The 23,762-nt window shown below is 40.8% G+C and overlaps 1 protein-coding gene across 1 annotated transcript in view; it reads left to right on the top strand.

Annotated features, from left to right (window-relative positions):
* The window catches only part of LOC103596768 (transmembrane protein 132D-like), a 177,056-nt gene extending 159,543 nt beyond the window's left edge, over window positions 1-17,513 (top strand). The window contains exon 3 of the mRNA XM_008580472.1: window positions 17,264-17,513. Within this exon, the coding sequence (XP_008578694.1) occupies window positions 17,264-17,513 (250 nt within the window). The remainder of the gene's footprint in view (window positions 1-17,263) is intronic.
* Window positions 17,514-23,762: the final 6,249 nt, after the last annotated feature.

The following is a 23,762-nucleotide window of genomic DNA, read 5'->3' on the forward strand; positions in this document are numbered from 1 at the left end:
ACCATCATCACCATCATCACCATCATCACCATCACCATCACCATCACCATCACCATCATCACCATCACCATCATCACCATCATCACCATCATCACCATCACCATCACCATCACCATCACCATCATCACCACCATCATCTTCACCATCACCATCACCATCATCACCACCATCACCATCACCACCATCATCACCATCATCATCATCATTGTCATCATCATCATCATTATCATTGTCATCATCAGCATCATTATCATCATCATCATCACAACTATGGAAATAATAATAATAATAATAAAGTCAGCTTTTTTCGAGGGTCAGATGGTCAATGTTACTTCGTTTTGGAATGTCCACAAAAAAAGATAGAAAGATTAATGCATAATCTGGAGGGGAGAGAATATACCTCAGACACTAAGATTGGAAGCTAATGGAGGCCTCTCATGGACAAGGCTGATTATTCAAGTTGTTCTGTGTGTGAGGAGATTTGAAACCCAGCTTTCTGCCTCCTGTCTCTGGCCAAGCCTTGTGGCTGATATGAGCTGCCGCTATAGAGAGAAGGAGTAATCATTTATATACACAAAAGTACCAAACAGGCTGGCCCTGTGGAGGAACCATAGATGTGTAAAATATAAGGAGAATTCTCCAGAAACCTTGAACTATGCAGCAACAGGTCATCAAAGGATGAAATGTTGAGGCTCCAAGTTTCATTCAAGACATTGCAAACCAGAGAACACTGTGCCAAGTGTGGTATGAAGACATATTTGTTTGGCTCACATGGTGTTTTTTGGAAAACTTGAATTTAGTTGACGATGTTTAAAAATCAGGGCTTTCAATTTTTTTAACAAATGGATTTTTGACTTCTTCTTAAGAAAAAAAATTAGATCTATTGATGCTGGCCCCACATTCTTTCCCAGAACAACAGGAAAGAGCTGGAGTGGATGGGGTGGTCCCATGAATCAAGGCCACTGTTAGTCTCAGTCCTGACCACTGCAATTGTCCTGCAACCCTGCGGTTGGTTGGGCCCCCACCGTGTGACCTGCTTGGCCTTCGTAGCATTTGAATGTGGGGATTCCATCCCCAATACTATATCTTTTTTTTTTTGTCTTTTTTCGTGTCCGGCAACGGATTGCAACCCTCAGTGTCGCGCCCGAACCGGACCGGGACCGGCAACAGGATCGCAACCCTCGGTGTTGCACCCGCACCTCACTCAGCCAGTGAGCGGGAACCGGTCTGTATGTGGGATCCAAACCCTCGGCGGGAGTGCCGCCGCTCTCCCAAGCGGCGCACTGTAGCAGTGCGCCACCGGGCCGGCCCCCAATACTATATCTTTATATGTGTCACAAAATATGGTGAGTTTATAAGCACACTAAAATTGCTTGATCTCACCTGGCTTTAATCCCTTTTTTAAGAAAAATCTCTCCCCTCCCTTTCTGTATTTCTTATTTAACATGATGGTTTGTGCCTTCAGCTATTCTCTTTGTTGCCAGAAAATTTGATTGTCATGTCTCATGTCACTTTCATCATGCAACAATCTTTGCAATGTAGCCCTCTGGCAGATAGAGCCCCAGCTATTTAGATTTGCCCCAAGTGGCCACTCAATGGCTAGGTGGGACATTTAAAGAATAAAAGACCGAGGGGTGGCAGACTTCTGCCAATCAGATCCAGCTACCTGTAGGCATTGTAGACCAGGTGGAAGATTCCTGTGACTGTATCCCCAAGCATTCCAGCAAACATTAATGTAGTGTTTCCTAAGATGAGCACCACCAGTTTTCTACCTGATTCACTTGACAAACTCAGACATCAGACTGCTAATACAGCAGGACTGATGTCTGAATTAAATATTTAAAAGAAAAAGAACACAGAGTGAGGAACAGATAAGTTTTATCAAGTGGAATTTTTAAGAGATGAGTCATTGATTTAGAAGGTTGGCAAAGAACTCTCTGTTTGTCACATTCTGTCCAAGAAGACAAACATCGTTTTCCCAGCATTATTTCCTGCAACTGGGTGTACACATACATACAGAGAGAGGCATGTGTCCTTTGTACTGTTAGAATGGTGTTCAGCTGCATGGAACAAAAGCCCACATGTAACAGCCTTTTTAAAACTGGGGGTTATATATCTCCATGGCTAGCATAATGACTAAATGATTTAACTGTGTTTCCCATTCCTATCTTCCTGCTGTGCTACCTCACTGTCACAAAACGAGAGCTGCACCTCCAGGCATCACATCAGTATTCCAGGTGGGAAAGAGGAAGTAGGGAGGGAAAAAGCATATGCTCACTAAGGTCATACCTCTTTATCAGGTGAAAAACTTGTTTTCTGTAAATTCCAGGAAATAGACTTCTACTTGTGTCTTATCAGCCAGAAATGCACACATGGCCTTGTGCCAGAGTCTTTTTTTTTTTTTTTTTTTTTTTAAAAAGCATATGCTCACTAAGGTCATACCTCTTTATCAGGTGAAAAACTTGTTTTCTGTAAATTCCAGGAAATAGACTTCTACTTGTGTCTTATCAGCCAGAAATGCACACATGGCCTTGTGCCAGAGTCTTTTTTTTTTTTTTTTTGGGGGGAATATTGACAACTTGAACAATTGGTCTCTGCTGATAAGGAGACAGGAAAGAATGAATTTTGAGTAAACAGTTTGCAACATTAGCCACAGTTATTGCATAACTTAATTTAGAAATACTCATCTACTAAGGACCTAGAATATATGGGGTCTATAGGGCTCAGTATAAAAATAAATAAATAACCGTTGAAAGGAAAAGACAAAAGAAGAAAGGAAGGAAGAGTCCCTGTCCTCAAAGCATTCACTCTCTGTTACAGAGAATAGTATAAGCTCAAACAAGAAAGGAGGGAATGTGGTAGAAGAAATCAAGGAGTATTTCACACAGATATACAGACGTGTATAAACTATAATTACATTTTATGTGTACATATGTGCATATGTATTTGTATGTGTGTGTATACACTCACACATTTTGTATACGTAGATCTTCATTGGAGTTTTGATTGCATAAGGGACATTACACTTCTTTAGCTTTGAGCCACCATACAGCAGGAAACTAGCAGCTGCCCCCCAAAAAGAAAAAAAAGAAAACTGAGAGAGTATTACTCAGTATCCTAATTATAAACCACAGCAAATCAGATTTTAAAAGAACAAAAAAAGAAGGGAATTTATTAACCAATCTAACTAAAAATATCCAGGGGTAAGACTAGCACAAGATCTGGCTGGCTCCAAGTACTTAAATTGTGTCCTCAGGACTTTCTCTCTGCCTCAGCCTCTTGGCAGCAGAGATGGCCACAAGCAAGTCCGTGCATTTGAACTTGCAGCTTATCACACCTGAAAAAAATACTCCCCCAGCATCCACACCAGTATAATATCCTCCAAAGGGCTCTGAAGACTGGCCTGCTTAAGCCACGTGGTCACCCCCAGACCAGGGATGGGGTCTTTTGGCTAGCCTGGGTCCTATGCCCACACATGTACCTGGGGATGTTCAGCCAATGAGATTGGCCACCACATATGAGTCACATGTACAGAAGTTCCCCAAAAGGAAGGTCCCATGGACACTCAAGTAGGAGAATGTGTGCAATGTGTATTCTCAGCCCAACTCCCTAACTTGTTAGCACCTTGGTACCAGCCACCAGCCACATGAAAATTATACATGGTAGATAGATGACGGACAGAAAACAGATGGATGATAGATATATTTTTTATTTATTGGAACATAATGGATTGTACATATCTGTGGAGTATAGCTTTGAATATCATTACCTGCGTGTAATACGTGATGCTCAAATGAGGATAATTAGTATTTTCAATATTACACAGTGTAATCATTTTTTGTGGCCCTTTACCAATTTCTTGCTAGACCCCCAGCCCCTCTCCTTTTCCCAACTCTGGTGGCCTCAGTTCTGTTCTCTCCTTTCAAATGTTCAACTAATTATTGTGATTGTTGTATCTTTCTTTTTTTATTTGTTTATTTTTTTAGCTCCCACTTATGAGTGAGAACATGTGGTATTTCTCTTTCTGTGCCTGGCTTATTTCACTTAACATGATTTTCTGTAAGTTCATCCGTGTTTCTGTGAATGGTAATGTTTCATTCCCTTTTCTTTTTTTGGCAGAGTAGTATTCCATTGTGTATATATACCACATTAGATATAGTTATAGATGGATATATGATAGATAGATGATGTTAGGCAGATAGATAGATGATTGATAAATAGTTGGTTATGTGTAAATAAATAAGTAAGTAAATCCCACAGTGAACATTTAATCCTATGCACTAGCAAATCAAAGGGCAAATTATCCTGAGGCTTCCCTAGTGTTATGTTTCATCCTTGCTTGAAGGTTGTCTTGAGCAGGTCCTCTGTTAGTCACATTGGTAAAATGGGCCACCCTGACCTCAGCTGGCTGTCCTTTCTGTGGTTAGTTTACAGCACCGTCAGCATGGTGTGGCCTGTCCATTCATTGTCTACTCCTCTGGGGTCTCCTCCAGGACTCCAGTCCCCATGTAGGCAGGTGCATTCCCACTTGTCACAGTGTCAACCCCACTCTAAAGCCTCGGAGCCACAGAACCTTCTCTGGAGATTCATTCTGTCCGTTCTGTTCACAGCCTATATCTGCATGTGGGTGACCTCCCTCCGGCTCCCCGAAATAGGCTCATGCATGCTCCACACCGCAATTTGCAGCCCCTCCTTTGGAACTCTGCCCTGACTCACATTTGAAGCCTTCATTCCAGACTTGAGGCTCATTTCACACAAGAGCCTAGTTAATGCCTGTTGAATTGAATTATATGACATGAGCCTTCTGAGATACTCCTATTATTCTAGCACTCACAGGGCTCTTCCCATGCTCACAAAATATGCAAGATGATATCTGATGATATTTGGGTGTGCTTTTTCTTCTAGTTCAAGAACTATTATTTCCATGTGAATTATTAAAAACATATAATGAGTACGTTGATCCTTACGTGACTAAAATTTAGGAAACTTCATTCTAAAGGGTTGCTCTCTGTTACAGTGCAGGGAAGACATGGGGTGGACAAAGATGTGCCACCAGCTACAGGAAGTGTGATCAGCAGACCCCCATCTAGCTCACCTCAGACCTCGGTCTCTACCTCTAGGGCAGAGCACTGCCTTGTCCAAGGTCATGCCCATACTGGGGAAGCACAGATAAACTGACTGATCAACTGAAGTGGGGTGTGAAAGCCTGTCCATCTCAGTCCACTGTGGGACCCTGTGATAGGCAGTTCTCACCCCAGGGCTCCTTGCAGGATTGATGGAGGCGGTTTGGGGCTAGTGTCTCAGTTTGTCTTTTTCTCTTCTTAATCCTGCTTCCTCTCCCTTCCTTTGACATGTGGTTATTCTGAATAAACATCTTGCACCTAAATTTCACCCCAGTGTCTACTTTCAAAAAACCCTACTAGAACAGGCATTGATTATCTCCTAATTTGTTTTTCTTAAGGCCTCAGCTTTGGGTAAGAATAGTCAAGTCTCTTGTGACAAATTATTTCTTGGACTAAACAGGGCAATCCCAGCACTGTCCCTCTTAGACAAATGTTAGTTGTGCTCTCCAGCTCAGGTGTGATTGACTTTTAACCTTCAGCCTATTTCTATTGAGATCTCACATATATTGGAATGTGGTCTTCATGAGAGTAGAGACCTTTACTGTTGTGGTCATTCCAACACCTTGAACAGCACCTACAGTAACTATGCATAAAATGAATGAGTCTTCTTTGAGGATTAAGAAGTTTATTCCTTCAACTCTCACATATGGACCCACGGTAGGGGAAGAAGTCAGAATACAGTGCTAGACCAGGAGAAATAGAAGCACTAATTTTCTTAGAAGTAGCAAGTAAAATCACTTCAGCCTCCATAAACATTAAACAAAACTTACTTCAGGTTTGGTACCTAACTACAACTGCAAGTTTATACTAGACACCTCCCCAAAGCCCTCTGCAAGCTTTGCATAGGCATGGTCCTAAATACTTTGCATAAGTGATCTCATTTAATCATCACCACCTCATACAGTTGTGCAGGTTGTGCATTGCACAGTTTAAAGATGTACTCCATTAACTGCATGGATCAGGCCCTTTACAGTGGTCCAGTGTGCCATCTGTACATTGTACCCAGAGGCCTGACTGCTGCCCTAAAAGATATTTGCAATTATTGACCATTTTAAAGTTTAAAAACCTAAGGCAGAAGGAGTTAAGTATTACATAATGTAACTAGTACCATAGTCAGGATCCTATCCTGGGTGTAATGCACTCCAAAGTCCATTCTCTCAACCACTATGTTTCACTGCCTGTAGTTGCTATCTAATCTAAGGGGTGCTCGTGATGAACAAGTGATCTTCCACACTGTAAAAACTCTTAGTGAGTGACATTAACTGTGAAGGTTAATAGATGGATGTTTGAAGCCTGAGATAAAATAAGATGCTGTTAGTTCTATTTCCTTCACATGAAACTGGTAGCATACCTAACTGGTTGTATGGGAAAAGCAAATGTCTTTATCAAATTCCCTTTCCCTGAGGCTTTATGAGATTTTAGTAAATCAACCATGGTACCCAAAACCAAAAAGGCAACATTGACTTAAAGTTTATCTTTAATTATATTTAAATCACAAGGCTTAACTGAATGTATTGACATTTATACCAAGAAATTAATTGACATTCTATTAACCTCAAATGGCAAATTAATTCTTCAGCCTCAGACCTTGAACACTTGAAGGCTGAAACACAATTATGTATTGATCATAGAATGTGGTGTGGCGTTTTCACTTGGGAGTTTAACAGCTAAGCCTAAAGAAACAGCGTCATGTCTTCCACATGAAGGATCAACCAGATATATATTTAATTTTTTTTATCACAAAAGACTAAAACATCTGAGCCTCTTAGCACTTCCATTTGTCATGTCAGATGGGAGTTGAGAAAACCATTAGTAGATTTAGCAATGATCATCAGTATCCATTAATAATCCTGTTTGCATTTTCAACTGAATGCAGAGCATTTCGTTTTACTTCAGCAATTCAACTGCAAGTTTAAAGAGATCATGACTAGATAAAGAAAAATAGTCTTTGCTCATCATTTATTTTTATATTGAGCTGATGGTGTTTGATTTATGTGCTTAGGATTTCATGTACAATTTAGCTGTCAGGTGTGGATGTTTGGGGATACAACCTCACTTTCCTGCTGGAGACAGTCAGTTGCTATCACCTGGGAGCTATGATATTGCTTTCCCTAACACTGGGCACCAAAGTCCTAGTTGAGACACTAAGCTGTCTTCCTTTGACCTGTCTAATGACTTCTCCTGCTGAGGTGGAGTGAAGAGAAATCCCTCTTAGTTTGTTTTCCCTGAAAAAATAAATAAAAATGGAAGGAGTATAAGAAGAAGTGTTGAGTTGCCAGATGTAGCAGATGAACATTTTTAATTAACAATTCTTGAGAAAAAGTCCAGGGGGAAATGCTGTATCATGGGCAATTGTCTGTTCAAGTCAGAAGGTTGAAGGTGTCTGCATGCAGAGCTGGTACTTCAAAGACAGACTTTTCTTCTGATCCCAAAGGAGGAGAGATTTAGATATTCAGGAATTAATTGTGTGTAATTGGTCTGCTTACCTTCCTTGCCAATTCCACCTTATTCTGATTTTGTGTTTTCCGCCCAAGTTACATTCAGGGCTTCATCACAGATGCTGAGCAGAAAGAGTGTATGGCATACCAGATACCTGTTTATGCAGAAAGATGTGATTTCGAATAGTCAGCAGCTCTGGAAAGAATGCTAATGTGTCTGTGGCATACAAATTGGTTTTCTTTAGGAAAAAACTCCCAATTAAATAATATATATATATATATATATGTATATATATATAATATTTCTTCATTTCCAAGTGAATATGTTTAAGAAAATGTCACGATATGAAGATGAAAGAGTTAGTTTTTTCTTTCTATATGTGTCTGTAGCAGAGATTCCAACTCACATGTGGGAAACACTTTCAGATTGGGGGTGGATGGGTGGGGGCAGCTTCTGGAAGATTTTAAGGACATTTTACTTTTAAGCAAAAGTTTGCCTTTCTTGTGACTTCTGATTTCCCATCCCTCCCACTTTAGTGCCACTTGTCTTTTATTTTGACTGTTGGAAGCCCTCTTTAACTGAGGGTATAATATGCTCCCCGTAAAAGATCATTCAAAGTCAATCTATGTAAAATACAGGTTGAAATGTCATAATAAAAATAGAAATAAATGAGGCTTGATTGGAAGCTTATCTTTTATAAATAAAGCTTAAAACTGAGAAGATAAGGTTATTTCATCTTGAATAAACAAAAGTTATAATCATAAATATGAGCTTTTCCTTAGATAAAGACTGAAACCAATGTTGATTGGGTGGGAGAGGTAATCTCTTAGGAAAAAAGTAAACACTCCTCAATTTTGATCTATTTCGAAAATGTAATCTATGTCTTCATCAGATTTTCTCAAAGGCTTATCTTGTGCTTTTGTCAGTCATATCATATGTGTTTGAAATGTCTAACTTGTTATCAATCTTGTTGATTTTCTCTTTTTTGAACACTAACATATTTAACTCTGTCATATTCCCATTCGTCAATCATTTAATGGTTGAATCAAGAAAGACAAGCAGTTTCTGCCAAGATTTCATTCACTGGTTTTATTAAATATGACATCTTTGAAAAGATTTGAACTATCCCTTTGCAATAGATCAGTGTAGCATTTGCATGTTATTATATATCATGTATACAAACATCAATCAATAGCATTTATGATGGACTTTTCAGATACAAGTGCTAAGTGGAGACAGAACACTAAATGGGATCTGACTTTAGTCAGTGGCACATTACATAATTCATTTTCACATACAAGGAACCCCTGGATTTACTCAAGTTCTGCCCTGCTTCTAATTTTTCCATTTATCCTTTCTTGCTGCAGGGGAAGCTGGTCTACACACGTTATCAGCTTTGCAGTTATCATGCCTGGTGGATACACCTGTGGTGTGTCTGTCCCCATGCAAATCTGCTATAGGCAGTAGCCAGTGGAGATAGTCCCTGGGGAGGGAGATGGTGCCTCTATCAACAGGATCTTAAAAGAATCAAAACAGCATCTTGTATATGTGCACCATAAACATCCATCCTGCCTGTTTCCCCACAAATTCATATAAACTCATGTGTGTCTGACCCACAGCCTTGTTTCATTTCAGTTTCCTATCTGGTCTACCCACCTCCTCTCTGGTTTGCTTCTGATCCATTCTCCACACTGCTATCACAGTATTGTTTTCAAACCATTGCTTAAGGCCTTTCAATAGATACCCATTTAAATGTGGAGGAGCTTCTTTTGCAGTTGGGGATGTCCTGGTGTGCCCCAGGATACTATGAGCACAGGGCACTGCATTTGTGTTTTTTGAGGAGGGCTCTCCTCCTATGTCACACCCTGGCAGTAGGTCTATCCAGGGAACAGCTATGTGCTGAAACAAAGGCTCTACAAGCCACCTTTGCCATCAGACCAAGGAAGGAAAAAGCCAAAATTACACAGTGATAGGTACAGTGAGGGATTGGGAACTGCTTGGTCAACAGGATAGTGGCCATATTTCCAAAGGAGACCTCATTCCTTCTCATACTGACTTCCTGATGTCAGCTTTTCCTGATCCTCACCCTTTGGTGGACTGATCTGGAGCGCCCCCCTTCAGCATTCTCTCTGCACACCCACTCAGCATCCCCTGGTCAGGGACTCTATTTAGGGGATCAGATAGAAGGTGAGTTTGGTTGCAAGTTTCCAGTGGAGCCTGTCCCACCTTTCCACTGTGAAGAAAGCAAACAATCATTACCTGCTCCCCTCTTCCCTGTCAAGAATGCCTCTATGCCTTGAGGAGATTCCCTATATTTGTTCCATCCATCCTCCACCTCCATCCTTATTGACCCCATCCTACGGCTTCCCATAAAGGATTTGAAGCAGAAAAGTAGGTTGTGCATCTGGAAGAAAGAAAAGGAAATGACCAGTTCAGACAAGAACCCTACCTAGTCCACATAAGGACTCCCTAAGGGCAGTGACACTAACCTAAGGACTTCAGACATGAAGCAGGTCATGCTTCTCTTTAAGATTATTGGGCGCATGTGTTTGGCTGTTGTGATAATTGGGATTTGCTTCTGGTCCTTGGAAGGCAGGGCTTGGGATGACAGATGGCCTGAAGTATGTGTAGTGGTACCACACAATAAAGAATTGTCCCTTACACTGTTGGACACTCTAACATTCTGTAGACATTTTTGTAAAATCTGGAACTCATCTGAAAAAAATGTTATTTTAAAACATTTTTTTCCACTGCAACATTTATAATTTGGCTTGGCCCATTGTTCCTATTTCAATTAAAATCATTTTGTGCTTTTTATTATCCTTTACAAATAACTTTGGTCTATGAATTTTTATCCTAATGGCAGTTTTTGTTTTGTACCTGTGCATACTTCTGTCCTTTCACTTAATTTTCTGTCCTTCTTATCGAGAATAAACTCAGGTCAACTCTTAAATCCAAACTTATTTATTATGAATGGGAATAAGTATCTGACTACCTCATAATGTCTTCTAGTGAAAATATTCCCAAACATTTATGTATTGAAATAAATGTTAATTTTATTATTTTAAAAGCTTTAATAATTTCCCATTTCTTTTGATGACAAAAACCTCATTATAAAGTACATACATTAAAGGGATCATGCATATTTTACTTCATCTTATGAGAAAGATGAGGGATGGGCAAACATTCTCTGTAAGGGGTGAGATAACAATATTTTAGGCTTTGTGGGCTATATACTTTCTAGGTGGCATATTCCCTTTTAAAAAAAATTTTTAAATATAAAAACCATTTTTAGCTCAGGAGCTGTGCATAATAAAGCTACAGCTTGGATTTTACTGACCAGCCATCATTTGCTGGTTCTGAAAATGGCAATGCTCAATGTGGTTTAAAAGACTGTCTCCCCCTACCCACTGTTCAGCTGCATTGTATGCCTCAAACCCAGGCAGTCTGAGTATTCCAGCCACATGAATTTCTTCAGCTCTTCCTGATCCATTTTGCTGTCTACAACAGCAGACTGTTTGAGCATGCAGTTCCTTTTGCCTGGAGCTCTCTTTGTGTTCCTACCGATCCTTCATGGAGATCACACTCAAGCCTGGTTTCCCCAGGGAAATTGCACTTAACCTCCCTGACTACACTAAGGTCTTCTGAAGTAGGCTCTTGTTTCACCAAATACTTCTGCTTCCCATTAGTTCTTACAGTCACCAATTTATGTTTGTTCATATGACTGTTGATTGTCCAGCTTCCTCACACACTGTATGCTCTAGAAAAGTGTGCTCTCTGAAGGTTGGAAGGAAGAAGACCTGATTTGAGCTCTTGCTGATTTCCATGGTGTAAATATTCCCATCACAGCCAGTTTCAAGCTACCAAAGTGATGTCACTGCATGTCAAGTTGTGAAGAAAGGTACAGGGTCAGCTCCCAGGAGTAAGCCCCAGACCACCACCTAATCCCAATCTTCCTTAGCTAACTTTTGAATCTAAACCCCCACCCTTCAGGATAGTAACCAACACATAGCAAGAATTCCAGAAATATCATTTGAATGATTGATTGAATGAATGAATGAATGAAGAAAATACTGAAATGGAGAACATTGCAGCACAGAAATAAAGGGGATAAAACACAGCATGACGTGGCTCAAGCTACAACCTTTCAATTTTTTTTTTTTTTTCCAGAATCACTCCGGTTACCAGACCTCAAAGTATTATAAGGTAGAAATGTAGGACGTGAGAAGACAAATTTATGATGACAAAAACCTCATTATAAAGTACATACATTAAAGGGATCATGCATATTTTACTTCATAATGAAAGGTTTTTATACTGAAAATGCTAATGAAAAAGTTAGAAAAAAAGTCAGTAATGGAAAACTTTAATGCTGTGATAATGTCTAAGAAGAAACAATTTGTTTGAGTAATATTCTTATTTTAATCTTGAAAATGAGATGTGAAGGAGGAAACAGAAAAAGAGGACAGTGGCTCTTCCATTTGGAAGACATCTGGTCGCCGTGTTCGTGTCTGATGCAAATTTTCAAAATGCTATTGCAGATCTAAATGAATGCTAAGGTTTCATATCTAATGTTCTAGTTTCCACGTCTCTACTTTGATTTATAGACACATCATGGGACTTAAAGACTTGGCAGGAGACCCTAAAGGCAAAGCTAATTTCAAAGTAACTTGTTACAAAAATGTCCCAGCTTTGCTTGTGCAGAATTTATTTAAGGCATTCATATCCAGTTTCTGGGTCTCAAGTAAGCTATGTATAATATGCTGCCCTGTCTTTACACTGGGGGAGGAGAAGTTGCTTTAGTGGTCTTTATTCTCATAAGCATGCCTATCCTTGCACTGGAAAAGGATGTGGGGGAGCATATCAAGAGTAGACATTCTGTAATTGGGTCGCCTGGCTCTTTTCCTTATTAGCTGGGGGACTCTGGATAAGTATTCACCTTCTTTGAGCCTAGGTTTCCTATCAATAAACTGGGAGTTATAACTTTACCTTATCAGAATACTGTGAAATTACATGAGATAAGACATAAGCTCTTAAAACCATTCTTGGCACATTAAAAAAATACTCAATAAAAGTTAGTTGTTGCATTACTCTGGAAATAGAGGCATGAGAATCGTAAAATAAGATTTATCTTATTGTTTTGAAAAATATGCCCTTTTTGGCCCAGGGATCTGCTGACATGCTCCCTCAAAGCCTCAACTTTAGTTTTTGTTCTTGGGTTTCTGAACTATGGCCTTGGAAGGTATTATCACTGTCAGTGTCTGAGCTGACCCAGAGCCTTGTTTTCTGAAAGAACATTTCAGGCTATGTCACTTGTGGCCACCAGTTTTGACTTTATTTGTTTAAATGAAGCCCTTTCTAGTGAAAATATGTTCAAAATCCAGTTCACAAGGATTTTGAATCCAATGCACAAAGGAGTCCACGTAAGTGAAAGTTATTGAGAAATGGGAAGAGCTATCCAAACTAAGGAGATGCAGTACCAGAGGACTAGACTGCTGGAAGATACGACCAATCCATGCATGAGGACTCAGTCTATAGGCATTTGAGGTGCACATAAGAGGCTGTTCTGCTTCCTTCTGGGTTGTCTTCCATACAGTGGATGATGGCAAGCAAGACATGGAAGGGTGATGGATTTCTGGTTGACCCATGCTGGTAGCAACCACAGCAATGGGAGAAGCTAAAACTACAGGCAGGCCTCATCCCCAGAACGCTTCCAGATATACACGGTTGATATAGCTCTGAGCACTTTCCTTGTGACCACACTCTGTCCTCTGTGCAAAACCTGCCTACACTCAGCAGCAACGCAACCTTCTAGATGAAGTCCCAAATCAAGTGCTGCCCATCCTTAAGCTACTTATCTTATTCTTACTTATTTTCACAGATTGTCCAAGATACACATGATGAGATATTCCAAAGCTAGATCACCCTGTGCAAAATTTGTGAAGGAAATTGTCAGGAACTCAGTTCACAACCCTACTGCATCACACTCTTGACAGTTGGGATTCTTTCCTTGGCAGGTCTTCTGATCTCATTTCTCTGTCCCCCACCTCCATCCTTCCTCCTCCCCCTCCTCCTCCTTTTCTTTCCTCTCTCATTTCTTTCTCTCACTTTCTCATTTTCTCCTTCCTTTCTTCTTCCCTCCATCCTTCTCTCTCTCTCTTTTTCTATCTCTCTCTCCCTCCACACCCCTCAGCTCCTCTTTCATTATATTTACTGCTGATATTTCAGTATTTCATCTTATTCTTTACATGGAGAAGAAAGCTCCTTGGAAGACCCATTTATCTCTGACCTTCTTACTGAGAAATTTGCATGGGTTTGATGGTGTGATAAAAATGTTTCAATAGTTTTGTCACACGTGAAAGAACAATCTTTATACTCCTAAATATATCAAAGTTCATAGATCATTTTTGCAAAGATGCAAAATTTGAGTCTTTAGAGATGGATCTGATAGGCAGAAATGTCTTTGGCCACCAAGGCTTAAGAAGCATCTCTCCTAGTAGGATCCCCTGTGAATTCTTACCTGCAGTCTTTATTTCCTCTTTGGGGAGTGGCTGGCACCAAATCTGTATTTTCCTACTTGTCACACAGAAGAGCAAACATTAGGTAAAAACTGGCTATGAAGAGGGAGAAGAGGCAGATAGCTAATAAAACTAACATAAGTAGGTGAAAAAATAATGTGGATAATATAACGTGGATTTGTTTTCAGATGCATTTCTACAGAAGACCAGAATGTATAAAAAGCTGTTATATGTCACAATTACTTCTGCCTCCAAGTAACATCTGGAGACTACTCCATGCTTGTCAGCTGGATCCTTCTACTCTCTTGTTCACTTCCAATGTATTAGTCTGTTTTTGTTACTTATAACAAAATACCTGAAACTGGGTGATTTATAAAGAAAAAGAAAATTTATTGCTTACAGTTTCTGAGGCTAGGAAGTCCAAAGTCCATCTGGTGGTGGCAACAGTGAGCCAAAGGTCTCACATTGCAAGATGGTGGAAGCAGAGAGACAGACTCTCCTCTTCTTTTAAAGTTCTCAGAACCACACCCCTGACCACTATTTTTAATCCATTCACTACTGCAGGGTCCTACAATCCAATCACCCTTTCAGGGCTCTACCTTTCGATTACCGTAATAGGATTTCCCACCCTCATAACAGTCACAGTGGGGGCTAAGTTTCTAATACATAAAACTTGGGAGACAATTCAAGCTTCAATGAGTTTGGGGGGGACATAATTCAATCCACTACACTTCACCCCAGACCAACAAAACTCATGTCTTTTTCACATGCAAATACATTCATTTCATCCCCAGAGTCTTAACTTGTTTCAGCTCAAAAGACCAAAGTTCAAAGTCACATCTGTGAAGTCAATACGAGTTATCTACTTCCCAGATACAATGGTGGGACAAATGTTGGGTACAAACTCCTACTCCAAAAGGGAGAAATAGGCCTAAAGAAAGGTCCCAAACAAGTCTGAAATCCAGCAGGGCAGACATTAAATCTCAAAGCTGGTGAATCAGGTACCTTGACCCCAGGTTCAACCTTTTCTGCATGCCTGTGTGAGAGTTGGGTCCCCACGTCCTTGGGCAGCTTCGCTTCTATGGCTTTCCTGGACTCAGGCCACACTTCAGCTCTCCCAGGCTGGCATTGCACACTGGTAGCTCCATAGGTCGGGGGTCTCCATGGTGGTCACGCTCTCACAGCTCCACTAGACATGGCACTGATGAAGTTTCTCTGCTGCAACTCCGACCCCACGTTTCCACTTGGCATTGCTCTAGCGAAGTCTGTCTGTGGTGACTCCACCCCTGGGACAGATCTCTTCCCAGGTCTCCAGACTTTTCCATGCATCTGAAATCACAGTGGAGACTCCCACACCTCCGCAGCTCTGGCATTCTGTGAGCCTAAAGACTTAATACCACATGGACAGTGCCAAGCCTTCTAGCTTGTATCTTCCAAAGCTATGGGTCCAGCCACACTTGGGACCAATTTAGCCATGGCTGGAGCAGCCAAAGCAGCTGGAGTGCTGGTGCTGGAAGTACCTACCAAGGTGGTCCTGAGCAGTGAGCCTGTGGAGGGCACCTCAGGCCTGTTCCCCAAGACCATTTTGTCTCCCTAGGCCTTTGGGCCTGAAGTGTAAATATTGGCCCCAGAGGCTTCTGCAATGTTTTCAGGGACCTTTTTCTCCTTCTCTTGATATTTCCTTTCTTTTGTACTAATCTTCTTAGCTAAGGGTCGCTGGGCTGCACCATTGCATGCTCTCTGCCTCTCGACCACATGGCCAGGCTGCAAATTTTCCAAATCTTTACACTGTGCTTCCCTTTTAAATTCTGGCCTTATGTCATGCCTTTGCTGCCATAACTCAGCATAAGCTGTTACAAGTAGCCATGCAGCTTCCTTACTGCTTTGCTGCTTAGCAATTTCTTCTACCAAGTACTCTGGTTCACAACTGCTACGTTCCAACTTCCACAAAGTCCTAGGGCATGGACACAATGCAGCCAAGTTTCTTGCCAGTTCACAGCAAGGGTGATCTTTGCCCCAGTTTCTGATAAACTCCTTCTGATTTCTATCTGAGACCTCCTTAGAATGGCCTTTACAGTCCATATTTCTATCGGCATTCTGCTTGCCACCACATAACCAGTCTCTAAGATGTTCCAAACTTTCCCTCATCTCTTTGTCATCTTCTGAGTCCTGCAAACTCCTCCAACCTTTGTCCAACACCCAGTTCCAAAGCTGCATCCACATTTTCAGTTATCTGTATAGCAACACTCCACTTCTCTGGTACCAATGTTCTGTATTAGTCTGTTTTTATTGCTTCTAACAAAATACCTGAAACTGGGTGATTTATAAAGAAAACAAAATTTATTGCTTACAGTTTCTGAAGCTGGGAAGCCCAAAGTCCGTCTGGTGGTGGCAACAGTGACTCAGACGTCTCACATTGCAAGATGGTAGAACCAGAGAGAGAGAGACAGACTCTCCTCTTCTTTGAAAGCCCCCAGAACCATGCCCCTGACCACCATTTTTAATCCATTCACTACTACACAGTCCTACAATCCATTCACTCCTTCAGGGTTCCATCTTTCTATTACCATAATAGGATTTCCCACCCTCTTAACAGTCATAGTGGGGGCTAAGTTTCTAATACATAAAACTTGGGAGACAATTCAAGCTTCAATGAGTTTTGGGGGGACATAATTCAATCCACTACACCTGGTCTATGTTTCTCTGAAGTTCTATCTTACCACCACTGGTAACAAAATCCCATCACCCCCAGACACACTTAAAATTCTGTGCATCCAACTTAAACTGGCTGTGACTTTGAAAAATCCAATATAAGTAGCATAGAGATTTCTAGGAGTGCAGGTAAGAGTCCTCCTGAAATGCAGTGTGGGGAAGAAAGTATTTAATAAATGCAATCACTATGTCCCATAATTGCGCACAAACACCTGCCTGAGGGAAACTGAGCAGCTCACAAAAAGAGAGAGTTGGGAGGGGGATGTTGTCTCAGCAGGGTCAAATGCCACAAAGTAGGTAAAAGATGATTTGTTCTTTTTGAAACTGCCTCTCTGTGGTGTGCTCTTCACAGGGATGATGTGAACTCACACGTGCGCACGTGGAGATACACGTAGAAATAGTCAGGTGCTGCCTGTCACCTGCCAAGTGTGGCTGACTTCAAAGTTGTTCTCCTCTCCTCTTTCTCTCTAGTGTGGACAGTGCCTCCTATGAAGTCATGCAGATTGACATAGAAGTAGAGGAGCCCAGTGACATGCCGGCCACACAGCTGGTCACCTGGCAGGTTGAATACCCAGGCGGGATCACATCTGACCTAGGAGTGTCCAAGATCTACGTGAGCCAAAAGGACTTGGTTGGAGTTATACCTCTGGCCATGGTAAGAAAGTCCCTGCCTTGGGCTGTTAATACAGAACTCAGGGGAAGGGAAAGCCCTACACTGTGACCTGAGCTTGGTGGGAAACGTCAATGAGCCAAGACCCAGGAAAGGGGAGAAACTGAAGCGTGATGTTTACTGCCAAGAGCCAATTCTAAAAAATATTTCTTTCTAAATAATATTCTTAAAATATCATTTAGAAAATAATCAAACTCCAGGTATTAGATATGGATCTGCCATTAGATGAAAATTATTGATGATTTGATAAATGTCTTGGTATTACATAATGTAGCCTATTTAAAGATATCAAACAGACACAACTGTGGAGACCCAATAGGCCAAGCTGAAAGTGAGGGGTGAGCAGTGACTTGGCAGACCCAGCCAACGTTTGCCACACAGGAAAGCCACGTCAGATTCTGAATTTTTAAGATCTACTGATTTTTCAAGAGAAGCTGTAAATAGTGTTTTAATGTGAAACATAGATGTGTTCATGTTGGCAGCTATTTTTTTTTTAATTTATAGCACTACATAGGAACGAGTTAACTATATAAATATCTCATATGTAAGTCATCTATTTATAACTTGTAATCTAAAAGATTTAGGACTGTAAGCCTGCCAGTGAATTTCTTAAGATCTGTGGAACAGAGATGAGCTTTCATTTTTGAAAGGACCAGGTCATTCTTGTAATGGGACACACTCCATCTGTTGCTTATGGAATGGGTGATCCCCCATGTTTTTACCTAAATAAAATATGCCAATGCCCCATAGAGCCTTCCCTCTTCCTAGGACTCTTCAGGAATCCTTACAAAGGAATAATTTATTTTTTAAAAATGTGACTTTTCACAACACAAATACTTGGGCATGATAGTCTGCTAACAATAAGTTGAGGTTTATCCTGCTACAAAAGTCCTTTTACTATCAGAAGTGAAGTATGAGTTGACCTCATACTTTTATTTACTGCCCAGTGTCTCCCCCAGACCATCTATTAGAAAATATCAACAAGCACTGTAGTGCTGAAAGAACACCAGAAATCAATCTTTCAATAAGAGTTGACAGGGACAGTTGCCTAGTGACAATAAGCTGGTTATTATGCTGTTCACTAGGAAATGTAAAGGTTTCAGGAACTCGAGTTGATAAGAGCTCTAATTATCTGTTTCTTTTATTTTAGAGGCACCAAGCCTCCCCTGGTACACTATTTCTTGTACTGTCACATGACAGTGGTGTTCCTTATTTGGGCATTTAGTGGTCCTATTACTGGGGATGGCCATGCCATTTGTCTTGAATAGGTAATTATTTGAATTTGCTCCTTTTCAGTACCTTTGGTCTGATGAGCTTTTAGCAATATTCTCTGAACAGCTTGCATTGCTGTACACAGCCTGAGCCAGTCCACTCTTTGTTTCCTGTACTCAGGAATTCTCCTGCCTAGAATGTTCCTAATGCTCCTGTGTCTATTCCTAACTCCAACGTTCACAGCCCCCATGACACCACTCTCACAAGAGCCCCTCTCCATGTCCTCCGCTGATCTCTGAAATCGTTCTCATCCTACTGCACCCTTTCCTGCTGTGCTATGTGTAATGCTGAGATCGTATAATGGTAGAGCTAGAACACATCTCAGCTAAGACCCAGTTGACCCTTGTGTCAGTTAAGAATTGCATTTGGATAAGAGCAGCAGAGCTTTCTGCCCATCCACTTTACCCACCTCCTCCCCAGCACCCCCCAGCCAATGGTGGCTTAAATACAAATGTGTTTTTTCTTTCATGTACAAGAACTCCTAAGGTTATTGGCCTATGGCTGGTATGATGTCCTGTATTATGTGAGACCCAGGCCCCATATTTATTTCTTCTTCAGCAATAAAGTGCATGTATTCCATCCTCATAATTACCTCATGGTCCAAGATGACTGCCAGAATGCCATCCATCATATTCATCTTCTGCAGAACAAGAACAACAACAAAAGTAAGAAATGCAGGGCCGGCCCTATGGCTCACTTGGGAGAGTGCGGCACTGGGAGCGCCGAGGCCACGGGTTCAGATCCTGTATAGGGATGGCTAGTGCGTTCACTGGCTGAGCGTGGTGCAGACCATACCGTGCTGAGGGTTGTGATCCCCTTACCACTTCTGCAGAACAAGAACAACAACAAAAGTAAGAAATGCAGGGCCGGCCCTATGGCTCACTTGGGAGAATGCGGCACTGGGAGCGCCGAGGCCACGGGTTCAGATCCTGTATAGGGATGGCTGGTGCGTTCACTGGCTGAGCGTGGTGCAGACCATACCGTGCTGAGGGTTGTGATCCCCTTACCAGTCACAAAAAAAAAAAAAAGAAATGCAGAAGATCAAACATGGCCAGACTCTTACTTTTCAAGAAAGCTTCACAAGAATATAACATAATATTTCTGGTTACCTCCAGCTAGCAAAACCTTGGTCGTGTCGCCACACCTACTTGTAAGGAAGACTGGGAAATCTATTTTTAGCATGACAGGTTGCTCAGATCCTGTAATAAACAAACAAGAGGAGAATAGGTGTCTCAAGGCAATGAGCAGTATCTGCAGTAATCCCCCCTCATTTCCAGAAGGAAACTGAGGCTCACAGAGGTCGCTCATGTTGGTATGTGGGTGTTTTCCATTCTTCACTGGTCTTTATGAGGCTCCTAGGAAGCAGGAACATAACTAAGTTATGGTTTCCACTTACCAGCTATGCCACTATACTTAATTTCATTGTGCCTCACTTTCCTCATCTGCAAAGAGGGGGAAGAAATAATACTTACTCATAATATTGTTATAAGGGAAAAACAATAAATCAAGGGTACTCATTAGAGTGCCCAGCCCAGATAAAACGTGCAATAAATGTAGCTATTACTATTATCACTTAATTACTGAGGGCAAGTTAAACAATACCCTGGCAACAGAACCGTGAATTCTTTCAGGGAAGGGACCTGCTCACAGCCCCCATATTTCACCATATAAGGAGAGTGCTAGGCAGTGTGTAGATGCTCACTGATTCTTGAACTGAATTGAATGAATTGGGTTGAAACACGTTTGGTCTGATGGGTTCTTAGCAATACTCTCTGAGCAGCTTCCTCTGGAACTGAGAACGAAATCTTCAGAGTCCTGACTCCCCAGTCTTTTGTGTTGGGAATGTTCTGAGTCCTTTTTCCAGAAAAAGCTATTTGATTTTACATTTTACTTGGTTAACAAAAAGACTGTTTGCCACTTGGGGTGGTGGTTACCACTATTAAATTACTTTGCTTCTGTTCATTATATGCTCATGGAGAGAGATTTGAAGGAAATCCGATATCCATGTATCTATTAATTTATTCACTGATGTCACAAATCCCTGAAATGTTAGAAAAACAGAAGGAAATCCAGTTTGCTTGGACCATGGTGAGTGATTTGAGATCAGTGTCACAGGAGGGCTCTCAAGCTAGTTTAAGGAGTCAGATTGGTAAATGCAATGAGAAACCACTGCAGGTTGAGCAGCAGGGGAGACACAGGGACTGATATTGTTTTTAGAAGATCCCTCTGGCTGAATGCAGAAAGAGAATTCAGGAAGGCAGGAGGGGCACCAGAGAGAGCGAGGGGACTGTATCCTGGCCACTATAGAATAAAGACCCATGACACAGATCCAACAAGCTTGACTGAATGCAGAAAGAGAATTCAGGAAGGCAGGAGGGGCACCAGAGAGAGTGAGGGGACTGTATCCTGGCCACTATAGAATAAAGACCCATGACACAGATCCAACAAGCTTGACCTTTACTTGTCTCTAATTTTCCTTTCTAATGTGAGCAACCTGGGGCTTAAAAGGTGGCTCCAGAGTCTTAGGAAATAGCTTCCTTCTGTCCTGTGTCTGAGCAGCCCCAAGGATATTGACCTCCTCCCCATGACCCCAGTTAATAGCAATCATACGCACACTGCAGCCAGAAGGTATAGGCAAAGGGGGAGTCGGGAGCGAGTTTTCCTCTCCATTGAGGAAATGGGCCTTCCTCAATACATCTCCTCTGCTCCTAGCCCAGGAACTCAGCCAAGTGGCCATATCTAGCTGCAGTGGAGGCTGGGGAAAGTGAGGTTTATTCCAGGAGGCTGGGTGTTCAGTGAAAAGTATACAACAGAAGGAAGGAATGCATGTGGGGAAATAACTGGTGCAATTCTGCACAGCCCTGGTGGGCTAAGATAATAGCAGCGGAGTAGCAGTCTCACCCTGGATTATAGTACCTTCCCACACAGTGGATATAGGTGTGAAGAAAAGACAGAAATAAAGGACAAGTCCCCATTTTAAGCCCAAACAAAAAAGTTCCCTGTATATGTCTGTGACACTACCACACAAACCTAAAATTTCAAAGATTTTCTATCATAAAATATCCTGTGGCTTATGTTTTTGTACAAAATCATTGCACAAATCTATGATTCATTCCTTAAGGTAAACTTTGAGAAATAATTTTGATTCCAAGGATATGAATCAAAGGATATGCAATATTATAATTTTTTGATAACAGTTGCCAAACTGCCTTCCAGAAAGTTTAACCAATTCACAATTCTACCTGCTATTTATAATGATACCCACTTCCCTGCAACCTTACTAGCACAATATATTAAAATTTAAAAATATGCAATTTATTGAGAAAAAATTGCATCTCACTATTGCCTTAATTTGCCCTTCTTTGGTTGCATTTTTTTATTTCCTTATTAAATATTTGTTCTTTGCCTGTTTTCTTTTCCCACTGGGAATTTACCTTTTTCCTACTACTTGGTTATGAATCTTTTTTATCATAGCAAAAACACATAACAATAAATGTACCTTCTTTAAGTGTACAGTTCAGTAGTAGGAAGTATGTTCACATCGTTGCATAACAGATCTCTAGAAGTTTTTATCTTGCAACACTGAAGCTCTATACCTACTAAACAAAAAATTCTTGTTTCTCTTCTTCCAGACATGGGTGACCACCTTCCGACTATCTATTTCTGTGTATCAGTGATACTAACCCTTTTGTTGACATATTACAAATATTCTTACGAATTTGCCTTTTGCCTTCTAGTTTAGCCAGTCATATTTTTTTGGCATGCAGAGCTTTTGCCTGTTTGTTTAATGCTTATGTAGTCAAATCCATTGATCTTTTCCATAATGGAACTCTCTCATCTCCTCCTAATTATGTCCAAGAGATAAAAAGTACCTGTTTTATTTGCTCTTATAAAATCTCTAAATATTAAAATATCCACCCACAGCACACTTAAATAAGTAGTTCTACAGTCTTCAAAAAATAATGCTGAAAGTAAATGCTTCTGTGACACCTTTATACTACTATTAAAGATTTGAGATAAATTTGGGGCAAAGCTCATGGCCTCTTCCTTCTTTGTGTTATGTACAATTTTATCTCTGGAAAACTTTGAAATAAGATGCAGTTAAGCACTTGCATTCAAAGCTACTTTTCCAAATGGCACTTTTTTCTTTTTTCAATATTTTGCACTTTTTCCCCTGATAGCTAGGGCCTGGGAAGCTTTTTCATTTTCTTAATCTAGTCTTGTGTTTCTATGAGTTTTATTACATTTTTTTTTTCTGTTCAGGAAATCATGCCTTACTATGTAGTAGGTAAATATGTTTTTGTCCTTAAGGAGGAAAATTCAGAGAAAAGGGGTTATTAAATGTGCATTAGCATTAATCTATTAAGTGCATATCTATTACATGTCAGTGTCTGAATCTAGGGGACAGTATTTCATTTCTTAGAAGAGTTATGCTATAGATGAATTGTGTCCCCCAAAGTTCATGTATTGGAAACTTGACCCTCATTGTAACAGTGTTAAGAGTATGGGAAATCCAGTTATGGTATTTGAAAGGTGGGGCCTTTGAGAGGTGATTGGATCATGAGGACTATGCCTTCATAAATGGATTGATCCATTCATGGAGTAATGGCTTGATGGTCTAATGGGTTATCATGGGCGTTATTATGATGGCTTTATAAGGAGAGAAAGTGAGCAAGTTAGCTCTGTCTTGTTCAGCCCATTCTCACCAGGTGAGATCCTGTGCCGTTATGAGGAAAACCCTCACTTTGGACTTTGTTCCCTGGACTTTGGACTTCCCAACCTCCACACCATAAGAAATAAATTTTACTTCTTTGTAAATTATGCAGTTTCAGGTATTCTGTTATAAGCAATAGAAATGGATTGATACAAGTTGGAGTCTTCTTTAAAATGACACATATTGAAATGAGTCAGGCAGAGAAAAAGAAATTCCACATGTTCTCACTCATTGGTGGGAGCTAAAAAAAAAACAAACAAACAAACTAATTCACCCACATACACACACACACACACACACACACACACACACAA

The sequence above is a fragment of the Galeopterus variegatus genome, unplaced genomic scaffold (genome assembly GCF_000696425.1).
Source record: "Galeopterus variegatus unplaced genomic scaffold, G_variegatus-3.0.2 Scaffold2107, whole genome shotgun sequence".
Lineage (NCBI taxonomy): Eukaryota > Metazoa > Chordata > Mammalia > Dermoptera > Cynocephalidae > Galeopterus > Galeopterus variegatus.